General features: G+C 43.7%; 1 protein-coding gene, 1 non-coding gene and 1 pseudogene across 2 annotated transcripts in view; all 3 read left to right on the forward strand.

The window, feature by feature from the left end:
• Window positions 1-10,319, forward strand: part of LOC124016958 (bifunctional glutamate/proline--tRNA ligase-like) — an 87,231-nt gene extending 76,912 nt beyond the window's left edge. The window contains exons 24-34 of the mRNA XM_046332293.1: window positions 2,794-3,003; window positions 3,224-3,296; window positions 3,566-3,645; window positions 3,886-3,987; window positions 5,273-5,428; window positions 7,781-7,978; window positions 8,129-8,302; window positions 8,820-8,980; window positions 9,141-9,219; window positions 9,347-9,411; window positions 9,572-10,319. Of these exons, the coding sequence (XP_046188249.1) occupies window positions 2,794-3,003; window positions 3,224-3,296; window positions 3,566-3,645; window positions 3,886-3,987; window positions 5,273-5,428; window positions 7,781-7,978; window positions 8,129-8,302; window positions 8,820-8,980; window positions 9,141-9,219; window positions 9,347-9,411; window positions 9,572-9,722 (1,449 nt within the window). The 3' untranslated portion in view covers window positions 9,723-10,319. The remainder of the gene's footprint in view (window positions 1-2,793; window positions 3,004-3,223; window positions 3,297-3,565; window positions 3,646-3,885; window positions 3,988-5,272; window positions 5,429-7,780; window positions 7,979-8,128; window positions 8,303-8,819; window positions 8,981-9,140; window positions 9,220-9,346; window positions 9,412-9,571) is intronic.
• Window positions 5,637-5,774, forward strand: LOC124016962. The gene has a single exon (XR_006835440.1). It is a non-coding gene; the product is annotated as a small nucleolar RNA SNORA5 (small nucleolar RNA).
• Window positions 8,547-8,688, forward strand: LOC124016963 (annotated as a pseudogene).
• Window positions 10,320-10,886: the final 567 nt, after the last annotated feature.

Below are 10,886 nucleotides of genomic sequence, written 5' to 3' on the forward strand. Positions count from 1 at the left end.
AATCTCTGTCAAAGTGTAAGAAAAATTAATGTTAGAATCACCATTGGCAGCAATTACAGCTGTATCTTGACAGTCTTTCCACACCTGGATTGTGCATAATTTGCCCAGTTTACTTAAAAAAATTATTTGAGCTCTGTCACCATTGGTTGTTGATCATTGCTAGACAACCATTTTCCAGTCTTGCCATAGATTTTCAAGCAGATTTAAGTCAGAACTGTAACTCGGCCACTCAGGAACATCCACTGTTTTCTTCAACACCCGTATAGATTTGTGTTTTAGGTTATTGTCCTGCTGAAAGGTGAATTCTTCTCCCAGCGGCTGCTGGAAAGCGGTCTGAATCAGGTGTTCTGAGCGTATCTATTTTATCCTGAATAATTCCCCAGTTAACGATTACAAGTATACCCATAACATGACGCATACACCACTATGCTTGTAAATATGAAGAGTAGTACTCAGTAGGGTTTTGTATTGGGTTTTCCCCAAACATAACATTGAGGACAATCAGGGGAGAGGGGCCTTGATCAGGAAGGTGACCAAACATAACCTTGAGGTCAAAAAGTTATTTTTTGCAGTATTACTTTAGTGCCTTGTTTTGCAACAAGGATGAATGTTTTGGAATATTTGTTTTCTGTACAGGCTTCCTTCTTTTCAATTGGTCATTTAGTTTAGTATTGTGGAGTAACTACAATGTTGATTCATCCTCAGTTTTCTCCTATCACAGAGATTCAACTCTGTTATTGTTTTAAAGTCACCATTGTCCTCATCGTGAAATCCCTGAGCTGTGTCTTTGTAGTGACTGGGTGTATTGATATTTATTTATTTCTAATCCAAAGTGTAATGTTAAATTCCTGATTTAAGTTTCCCTATTTCTGTTATCACGGTGCTATTACTCAGTTATTAGTGCGCCTGCGCGGGTGCCTCTGGACCTGGCCTGAGTGCAATGGCAACCATGTATTGTGGAAATACGGTTTAGTAAACGTTGTTAAACTGAAACCTAGTCGTTGTCATAACTTCATGCTCACAGGTATATTCAATGTCTATTTGAATTATTATTTTAAAAATGTACCCATCTACAAATACAGTGCATTCGGAAAGTATTCAGACCCCTTGATCCACATTAAGTTACAGCCTTATTCTAAAATGTATAAAGACTTTTTCCCCCTCATTAATCTACACACAATACCCCATAATGACAAAGCAAAAAAAGTTTTTTAGAAATGTTTGTATATTTTATGAGAAATAAAAAACTGAGATGTCACATTTACAGTATCCCAGACCCTTTACTCAGTACTTTTTGGGTATGACGCTACAACCTTGGCACACCTCTATTTGGGGAGTTTCTCCCTTCTCTGCAGATCCTCTCAAGCTCTGTCAGGTTGGATGGGGAGCGTTGCTGCGCAGCTATTTTCAGGTCTCTCCAGAGATGTTTGATCGGATTCAAGTCCGGGCTCTGGCTCGATCACTCAAGGACATTCATAGACTTGTCCCGAAGCCTCTCCTGCTTTGTCTAAGCTGTGTGCTTAGGGTCCTTTGTCCTGTTAGAAGCTGAACCTTCGCCCCAGTCTGAGGTCCTGAATGCTCTGGAGTAGGTTTTCATCAAGGATCTTGCTGTACTTTGCGCCGTTCATCTTTCCCTTGACCCTGACTAGTCTCCAGTCCCTGCCGCTGAAAAACATCCCCACATCATGACACTGCCACCACAATGCTTCACCGTAGGGATGTTCCAGGTTTCATCCAGAGATTATGCTTGGCATTCAATCTAAATGGTTATCTTAATTTCATCAGAGAAGAGAATCTTGTTTCTCATGGTCTGATAGTCCTTTAGGTACCTTTTGGCAAACTCCAAGCGGACTGTCATGTGCCTTTTTACTGAGGAGTGGCTTCCATCTGGCCACTCTACCAAAAGGCCTGATTGGTGGTGGTGGAGTGCTGCACAGATGATTGTCCTTCTTGAAGGTTCTCCCATCTCCACGGAGAAACTCTGGAGCTCTGTAAGTGACCATCGGGTTATTGGTCACCGCCGTGACCCCTGTCCAAGGCTCTTCTCCACCGATTGTTTCGTTTGGCCAGGCGGCCAGCTCTAGGAAAAGATTTGGGTTGCAAACTTCTTCCATTTAAGAATGATGGAGGCCACTGTGTTCTTGGGGACCTTCAATGCTACAGAAATGTGTTGGTTCTGTTCCCCAGATCTGTGTCTTGACGCAATCCTGACTCATAGCTCTACAGATAATTCCTTCAACCTCATGGCTTGGTTTTTCTCTGACATGCACAGTCTTGAATCTGTGTTTGAAATTCACTGCTTGACTGAGGGACCGTACAGATAATTTTATGTGTGGGGTACAGAGATGAGGTAATCATTCAAAATCTTGTTAAACACTATTATTGCGTCCATGCAACTTATTATGCGACTTTTTAAGCACATTTTTACTCCTGAACTTATTTAGGCTTGCCATAACAAAGGGGTTTAATACTCATAGCCATTTCAGCTTTTCATTTTTTGTACATTTTTATTATTTCATTTTTTAATTTCTAAACTTTATTCCACTTTGACATCATGGGGTATTGTGTGTAGGCCAGTGGCAAAACAATCTAAATTAAACTCATATTAAATTCAGTCTGTAACACAAGAACATTTGGGAGGGAAAATCAAAGCGTGTAAATACTTTCTGAAGGCACTGTATATGAAAGTGATGTTTTTTGTTTGTTTACCAGCCAATAATGTTTCCCTTCATTTCCTCACATGCTCCCCATTTACCCTTAACTCCGCCCTCCACCTTCCCTCCTCCCCTCCAGGTGATCACCAAGGCAGAGATGATTGAGTACTATGATGTGAGTGGCTGCTATGTGCTGCGACCCTGGTCCTACTCTATCTGGGAGTCTATCAAGGAGTTCTTTGACCGCGAGATCAAGAAGCTGGGTGTGGAGAACTGCTACTTCCCCATGTTCGTCTCGCAGGCTGCCCTGGAGAAAGAGAAGTCCCACATAGCTGATTTTGCCCCAGAGGTGTGTGTGTTGGGGGGGGGTGATGGGTGTTCCTGACATCTTGTGGTGAGATGTGTTTTCAGTGTGTATCGAGCCCTATTGGAAATCCTGGTCCTCGCTTCTCCAGTGATTTGTGTGTGTGTGTAAGACCCCCATTTTGTCTTTTTGGAATGCTCAAGAAGATCTTTTAAAAAGATTTGACACATTTGTAGTTAACTGTGTTTGTGTCTTCTGGCCTCAGGTTGCCTGGGTAACACGGTCAGGGAACACTGAACTTGCCGAGCCCATCGCTGTCCGACCCACTAGTGAAACTGGTAAGAGAGACACACCTTCCCACCTTCTGTCAGTCCGTAAGGTTAAACTTGATGCATTGAATTTCCAGATGCTTTTCTCTGTCTCAAAAGCTTTATTGTATGGGTGTATATCATGACTATATTTTTTATTCATGACGCTCACCACTTCTACCCAGTCTCTCTTCCATACAGTTCTAAATGTACTAATTGACACTGACCCATAGGGTTGGGCGGTATCCAGATTTTAGTACTGTCATACAGTTTCTGTACCACCTCTCTTATTTTTACAGTGATGTACCCTGCCTACGCCAAATGGGTTCAGTCCCACAGAGACCTACCTATCAAACTCAACCAGTGGTGCAACGTTGTGGTCAGTGTCCACTCCACTAATGATAATGGTCATATTCACCATCATCGTTGGGGTCAATTCCAGAAAAAAACATCTTAATTGGACGACCCCAAACGTACTTAAAATTGAAGACGCCTAACCATGGCCAGTGTTTCCACTGTCTTTTGGCAGAACCCTTTAGGATACCTTAACAGAATGGATCCAGAGTTTTACTCCTTCTCTCGTTTTCTAATTTATTTCATTTTGAATTTTCTTCCTCAGAGGTGGGAGTTCAAGCACCCCCAGCCCTTCCTAAGGACCAGAGAGTTCCTGTGGCAGGAAGGACACACGGCGTTTGCCACCAAAGAGGAGGCCACGGAAGAGGTAACAAGGTCAATTTATTTTCAACTGTCCTTGAGACTAGATCTTACTTTTCTGTCTTGAATGTTGAGTTTGGACTTGTCATGTCTGGGCAGTGCATTCAAACAATGCTTGAAGGCAGACTTGGTAAGTCTCATTTACTTCATTTGTATTTATGAAATATCACTGTTGGAGCGACAAAACAAACCCAGGTAAGATGTCATAATGTGCTCTATCTGAGAGTTTTCAAGCAGCAGCTGGGCCAGCCACCCTTTGATCCGTCAGTATCAGGCAGCTGGTGTTCTCGTTTGCTTGTAGCCTACAAGCGTGTACGCTACTCTACTGTATTGCAAATATGCATAAGCAGTAAAATGTAAATATCATTTACATAGACAACGGTAGTGGCTTAATCTGAATGAGCTCATGCTGTGCGAACGCTTACCTGGAAATGTTGACCATCAGCAACTATAGGATTAATTCGCCATCAAAAGGATGCAATGGTAAACTCTGCAAAGTTTGCAAGTAAGTGCATGAATGTTTATTTAGCTGTCACCCATCTAGCTAATCACCCATCTGGCTGTCACCCAGCTAGCTAATCACCCATCTATTTGCAAGCAATGCGTGTGTGGAACTAACGTAATCTGTTTGCTAGCCAGCAAAACTAGCTAGCTTCACCTACCAGTAGTAGACAGAGCTGGCTTTCGTTATTATTATCCGTTTGACTAGCAAGAAAATATTCTCAATCCCTTGCTGAATGAAAATTCCCCACAATTTCAATTTTCATTTAGAAGTTCAAGCTAGCAACATCAAATCCTGCGCATCATCAGCTGTTGCACACAGATAACGCACAGACGGATTGACAGCCAGGAGCCAATATTATGAACCGTTCCAACATGCATTTTCAGCTAAATAACACTTTTATTCTTTATCACTCTAATTTAAAACCAGTCTCGTTTGTAATTCTAGGGATATAGCTAGATATATGTATTGTTGAGTGTTGCTGTAGTCATGGATGGATCAGTGGAAAATTGAACGTGCAACAGATAAATTATCAATAGGCCTATGCGTCATAATGACTTGGAGAAATCTGACCTGCAATCTGTGAACAAAGCTACTGCACTTATCATTTGTAAAACCGTCATTTTAATCACTTTGAAGTGACCCAAATGGCAAATGAATCTTTCATCTCTACATTTAGAGATGTATAAACCATTTTTCTCCCTCAACATACCTTTTGAACCCCCCCCCCCCCCCTTTAGTCTTTTAATAAATACTGACTCATCTTCTCCCCGTCTGTGCATGTGTCCAGGTGTTACAGATCCTTGACTTGTACGCACGGGTCTATGAGGAGCTGATGGCCATCCCTGTGGTAAAGGGCAGAAAGACAGAGAAAGAGAAGTTTGCAGGAGGAGACTACACTACCACTGTGGAGGCCTTCATCTCTGCCAGTGGCAGAGCCATCCAGGTACACTTCTAGGCTGCCGCCTGCCGCCACGTTTGGATTTTGTACCACAAAATTCTGGATTGAGACGGTAGTTGTTTAATGGGTGTAGGTGTAAGCAAAATGTATGAAGGTCCTATACAATTGCTGGAGCCTTCATCCATAAGTGCTTATATCCATCACGTTCATTCAGACATTAATTGAATTAAAGCCCACCAAGTATTTGAAAGTCTGCAGCCTTGTCAAATTCAGTGCTTCCTTTATAATGGACTGCACTGGCCAAAATGTCTGCCACAGTGAACCTGTAGTTAATGGGCCTCACATCCCATTTTCCATGGATATTGGGGATAAATTTGTACTACGGACAATGGGGCCTATTCATTGATTTCAGATTTTTCCTGTCTCTTTTCCTAGCCCTTTGTAAGCAATCTATGGGAAGTTCTCCTAAAATGGCTAGAGCCTTCAACAGTTCTTGCCCGTGGTTAATTCTGGCCTAATGGAAGACTAGGGGACATTTGGCCTCTTAGCCGAAAAACCAAACCAAAGACACTAGCTTGTAATGCAGTTTTATAAAGCATAGTGAAATACTCTCTATCAGCAAAACACTTTTATTGATGCTTAAGTAAATGTTTCCTTTTCCTCTCAGGGTGCCACCACCTTTCTATCATCAATTCATCTGAATGTAAAAATATGATTCATAAAATACACTGCTCAAAAAAATAAAGGGAACACTAAAATAACATCCTAGATCTGAATGAATTAAATATTCTTGTAAAATACTTTTTTCTTTACATAGTTGAATGTGCTGATAACAAAATCACACAAAAATTATCAATGGAAATCAAATTCATCAACCCATGGCGGTCTGGATTTGGAATCACACTCAAAATTAAAGTGGAAAACCACACAACAGGCTGATCCAACTTTGATGTAGTGTCCTTAAAACAAGTCAAAATGAGGCTCAGTAGTGTGTGTGGCCTCCACGTGCCTGTATGACCTTCCTGAGGGATCTCCTCCCAGACCTGGACTAAAGCATCCGCCAACTCCTGGACAATCTGTGGTGCAACATGGTGTTGGTGGATGGAGCGAGACATAATGTCCCAGATGTGCTCAATTGGATTCAGGTCTGAGGAACGGGCGGGCCAGTCCATAGCATCAATGCCTTCCTCTTGCAGGAACTTCTGACACACTCCAGCCACATGAGGTCTAGCATTGTCTTGCATTAGGAGGAACCCAGGGCCAACCGCACCAGCATATGGTCTCACAAGGGGTCTGAGGATCTCATCTCGGTACCTAATGGCAGTCAGGCTACCTCTGGCGAGCACATGGAGGGCTGTGCGGCCCCCCAAAGAAATGCCACCCCACACCATGACTGACCCACTGCCAAACCGGTCATGCTGGAGGATGTTGCAGGCAGCAGAACATTCTCCACAGCGTCTCCAGACTCCAGTCACGTCTGTCACATGTGCTCAGTGTGAACCTGTTTTCATCTGTGAAGAGCACAGGGCGCCAGTGGCAAATTTGCCAATCTTGGTGTTCTCTGGCAAATGCCAAACGTCCTGCACGGTGTTGGGCTGTAAGCACAACCCCCACCTGTGGACGTCGGGCCCTCATACCACCCTCATGGAGTCTGTTTCTGTCCGTATGAGCAGACACATGCACATGTGTGACCTGTTGGAGGTCATGTTGCAGGGCTCTGGCAGTGCTCCTCCTGCTCCTCCTTGCACAAAGGCGGAGGTAGCGGTCCTGCTGCTGGGTTGTTGCCCTCCAACGGCCTCCTCCATGTCTCCTGATGTACTGGCCTGTCTCCTGGTAGCGCCTCCATGATCTGGACACTCCGCTGACAGACACAGCAAACCTTCTTGCCACAGCTCGCATTGATGTGCCATCCATTGATGAGCCGCACTACCTGAGTCACTTGTGTGGGTTGTAGACTCAGTCTCATGCTACCACTAGAGTGAAAGCACCGCCAGCAGTCAAAAGTGACCAAAACATCAGCCAGGAAGCATAGGAACTGAGAAGTGGTCTCTTGTCACCACCTGCAGAACCACTCCTTTATTGGTGGTGTCTTGCTAATTGCCTATTTCCACCTGTTGTCTATTCCATTTGCATAACAGCATGTGAAATTTATTGTCAATCAGTGTTGCTTCCTAAGTGGACAGTTTGATTTCACAGAAGTGTGATTGACTTGGATTTACATTGTGTTGTTTAAGTGTTCCCTTTATTTTTTTGAGCAATGTATATATAAAAAACAAGCTAAATGGTTCTCTTCCTCTGAAGGTGCCACCACCTTTCTATCATCAATTCATCTAAATGTAAAAATATGATTCATAAAATATATATAAAAAACAATTTGAATGGTTCTCTTCTTCTCAGGGTGCCACATCCCACCACCTGGGCCAAAACTTTTCCCGGATGTTTAACATCGAGTTCGAGGACCCCAGAAAGCCGGGCGAGAAGCAGCTAGCCTACCAGAACTCGTGGGGAATCACCACCCGCACTATCGGCGTGCTTACCATGGTACATGGGGACAACATGGGCCTGGTGCTGCCCCCCAGAGTTGCCTGTCTCCAGGTATGTTTTGATCTACATTTTGATTCCACCTTTATTTTACCAGGCAAGTCGATTAATCAGGACTGCTTGGCAAAAGGTAAAGAATTTCACCTTTTATTGGCCCTAGTCAAATTCTATAACCCTGCAATTTCTCCTGCTCTTCTCTTCCAGGTGATCATCATCCCGTGTGGCATCACAGCCTCCCTGCCTGAGGCTGAGAAGGAGTCTCTGCTGGCCCAGTGCTCCAAGTACCTGGCCCGGCTGCAGAGGGGAGAGACCCGGGTAAAGGCCGACCTCCGAGACAATTACTCTCCCGGCTGGAAGTTCAACCACTGGGAACTCAAGGTAAAAACCACCACTCACGGTCTTGTGTGGCTCAGTTTGTAAAAACTGGCTCCACAACGTCAGGGTCGTGGGTTCGGTTGTCACTGGAGTCATACACTAAACATTTTGCACTCACTGTACTGTATGTCTCTTTGGATAAAAGTAGAACTTAAATGGTGTATATTATTATTATTATTATTATTATTATTATTATTATTATTATTGCAATAGTCACCAAAACCCTTTCTAGGGGCATTAGAAAGTTTGCAGCCTTGTCTCATTCAGTGCTTCCTCTAAAATGGACCGCACTGGCCAAAATGGCTTGGCTGCCACAGTGAACCTGTAGTTCATGGACATCATGTAACTTTTCCATGGATGTTGGGGATAGATTTGTACTACTGGTTGATTTCAGGGATAAACTTCTCATCAGTCCAACTGAAAGGAAATGTCTGCGTCTCTATACTCTCTCTCTCTCCTTCGCTTTCCTTCTTGCTCTCCATCCTCTCTCTCCACCCCTCCTTCCATCCCTCTCTCTCAGGGCGTGCCCATTCGCCTTGAGGTGGGTCCTAAGGACCTGAAGCAGGGTCAGTGTGTGGCCGTGAGGAGAGACACGGGGGAGAAGATCATCCTGCCCGAGGCAGACACCGAGAAGAGACTCGTACAGCTACTGGAGGACATCCAGACCAACCTCTTCAAGAGGTATGCGTATGCTGATCCACACACACACCAACTGGAGTAAATCAAGGGCAATATCTTGTGACACCCACAATCCCTCTCATTCTCTGAGCTACTGCACAGGTGCTAACATGCACGCGCACACACACAGTGTGACTAATATGCCTCTTCCTCTGTGTTGCAGGGCATCGGACGACCTGAACAAACACATGGTGGTAGCAGACTCTATGGAGCAGTTCCAGAAAGATCTGGACCAGGGCAGGGTGTGTTACGTTGAAGTTTGTTTCTGTTAGATTCCCAATCATCAGATGAATCGTTTCCATGTCTGGCTGGCTTAAGTAATATAAACGAACTGACTTACATTTATTTGTTTTATGTTGATAACCACAGATTGTCCAGATCCCCTTCTGTGGAGGCATCGAGTGTGAAGACTGGATCAAGAAGACCACTGCCAAGTAAGACTCACTCATGTACCACTCAATGACTGAGATGCATGCTAACATTCACTGACTATACCAAACATTAGGAACACCTCCCTAACACCTTCACATCAAGATGCGTTATCTGCTCTAAGTGAAGTGTTACCGGTGCCCCTCTCTCTCTCCCCCTCTGCAGGGACCAGGATCTGGAGCCCGGTGCCCCCTCCATGGGTGCAAAGAGCCTGTGTATCCCCTTCAAGCCCCTCAAGCCCCTGCAGTCGGGTCAGATGTGTGTCAGCGGCAAGGAGGCCGCCCAGTATTACACCCTGTTTGGCCGCAGCTACTAAAATCAGTCTTAAGTGGCTTTCTCTCCTCGATCTGGGATATGAGAAAGAAGCGGATAGGTGAAAGAAAATACTTGTGAACAAAGATTTGTTTTCACCTATCATGCGCTTTCGAATCAGCAGCGATGGAGAAGAGACGAGGAGATGACGTCTCTTTAGACTATTGAGATATACCCAGAGTCAACACCTTGTAGTGTGTTCCTTTCCTTTTGACCCTAACCTTGCAATGTAGGCCCAACCCCTCAAAATTGACAAGACACTCTCCATAGTCAGCTATTTTCTCCCACTAGCCCCAAATGTAACAAAAATGACCCTTTCTTTATACCCAATGACACAATCTTTATATTTTTGTCCCTTTCTCACTCCCACCCTACCTTATCTCAGGACCTTTCCCAGGTAGAAAGATGACATGGTACTCAGGCAAGATGTGAGGGTTGACCCCTGGAGGTTGTAGCCACATTTCTCCCCAGTACAAACTCATAGGAATACTGCATACATCATGGAATAAGGAACTATCACATACATGTAATTACCTGTACTCTTGAGTTCCTCTAACGCAATTCTAAAACTTTTCTATAATAAAGGGATTCTCAAATTCCACTGTATAGGCATTATCATTTGAGAGCTTTTTTTTACCTGTACATTATCTGCACTTAATCTGTAAAGGGGTGGATTGTGTTGATGATCGTCCAAGCGAGTGCACACATCAGGAGGAAGAGGGACTTGTTCAGGTGCGGACAGGACAGAAATATTTGTTTTATGTTCAGGTGTGGAAAAGTGAAACTCTACTTTCCCAGGGTTTTTCACATTACAAATGAATCAGTGATTCAAAAGTCAGGCTATCAATTGAGTTTTATTTTACTATTGTAGGCTACAGTAATTTTTACCTCCAATATAATTTATCATGCACAATGATGTGCCAAATATATGATTTACTGCATTGTTATAGATCAGGTATTCCCAAACTGGGATACACGCAATGCCGTCGGGGGTACGCCAAATAAAAATATGATTCACGTTTAGAAATATTTTTTCTTAGAATTATTCTAAACATTTTCAAACAGTCCAATTAAATTTTTGAACGGGGCTGGCTATACATTTGGGTGAGGTTTTTTTCTCGCCTGAGTAGCCTCGTTTCACTGCCAAAAATTAAATGAAACCATGTAG

Source organism: Oncorhynchus gorbuscha, unplaced genomic scaffold, assembly GCF_021184085.1.
Source record: "Oncorhynchus gorbuscha isolate QuinsamMale2020 ecotype Even-year unplaced genomic scaffold, OgorEven_v1.0 Un_scaffold_13:::fragment_4:::debris, whole genome shotgun sequence".
Taxonomy (NCBI): Eukaryota; Metazoa; Chordata; class Actinopteri; order Salmoniformes; family Salmonidae; genus Oncorhynchus; species Oncorhynchus gorbuscha.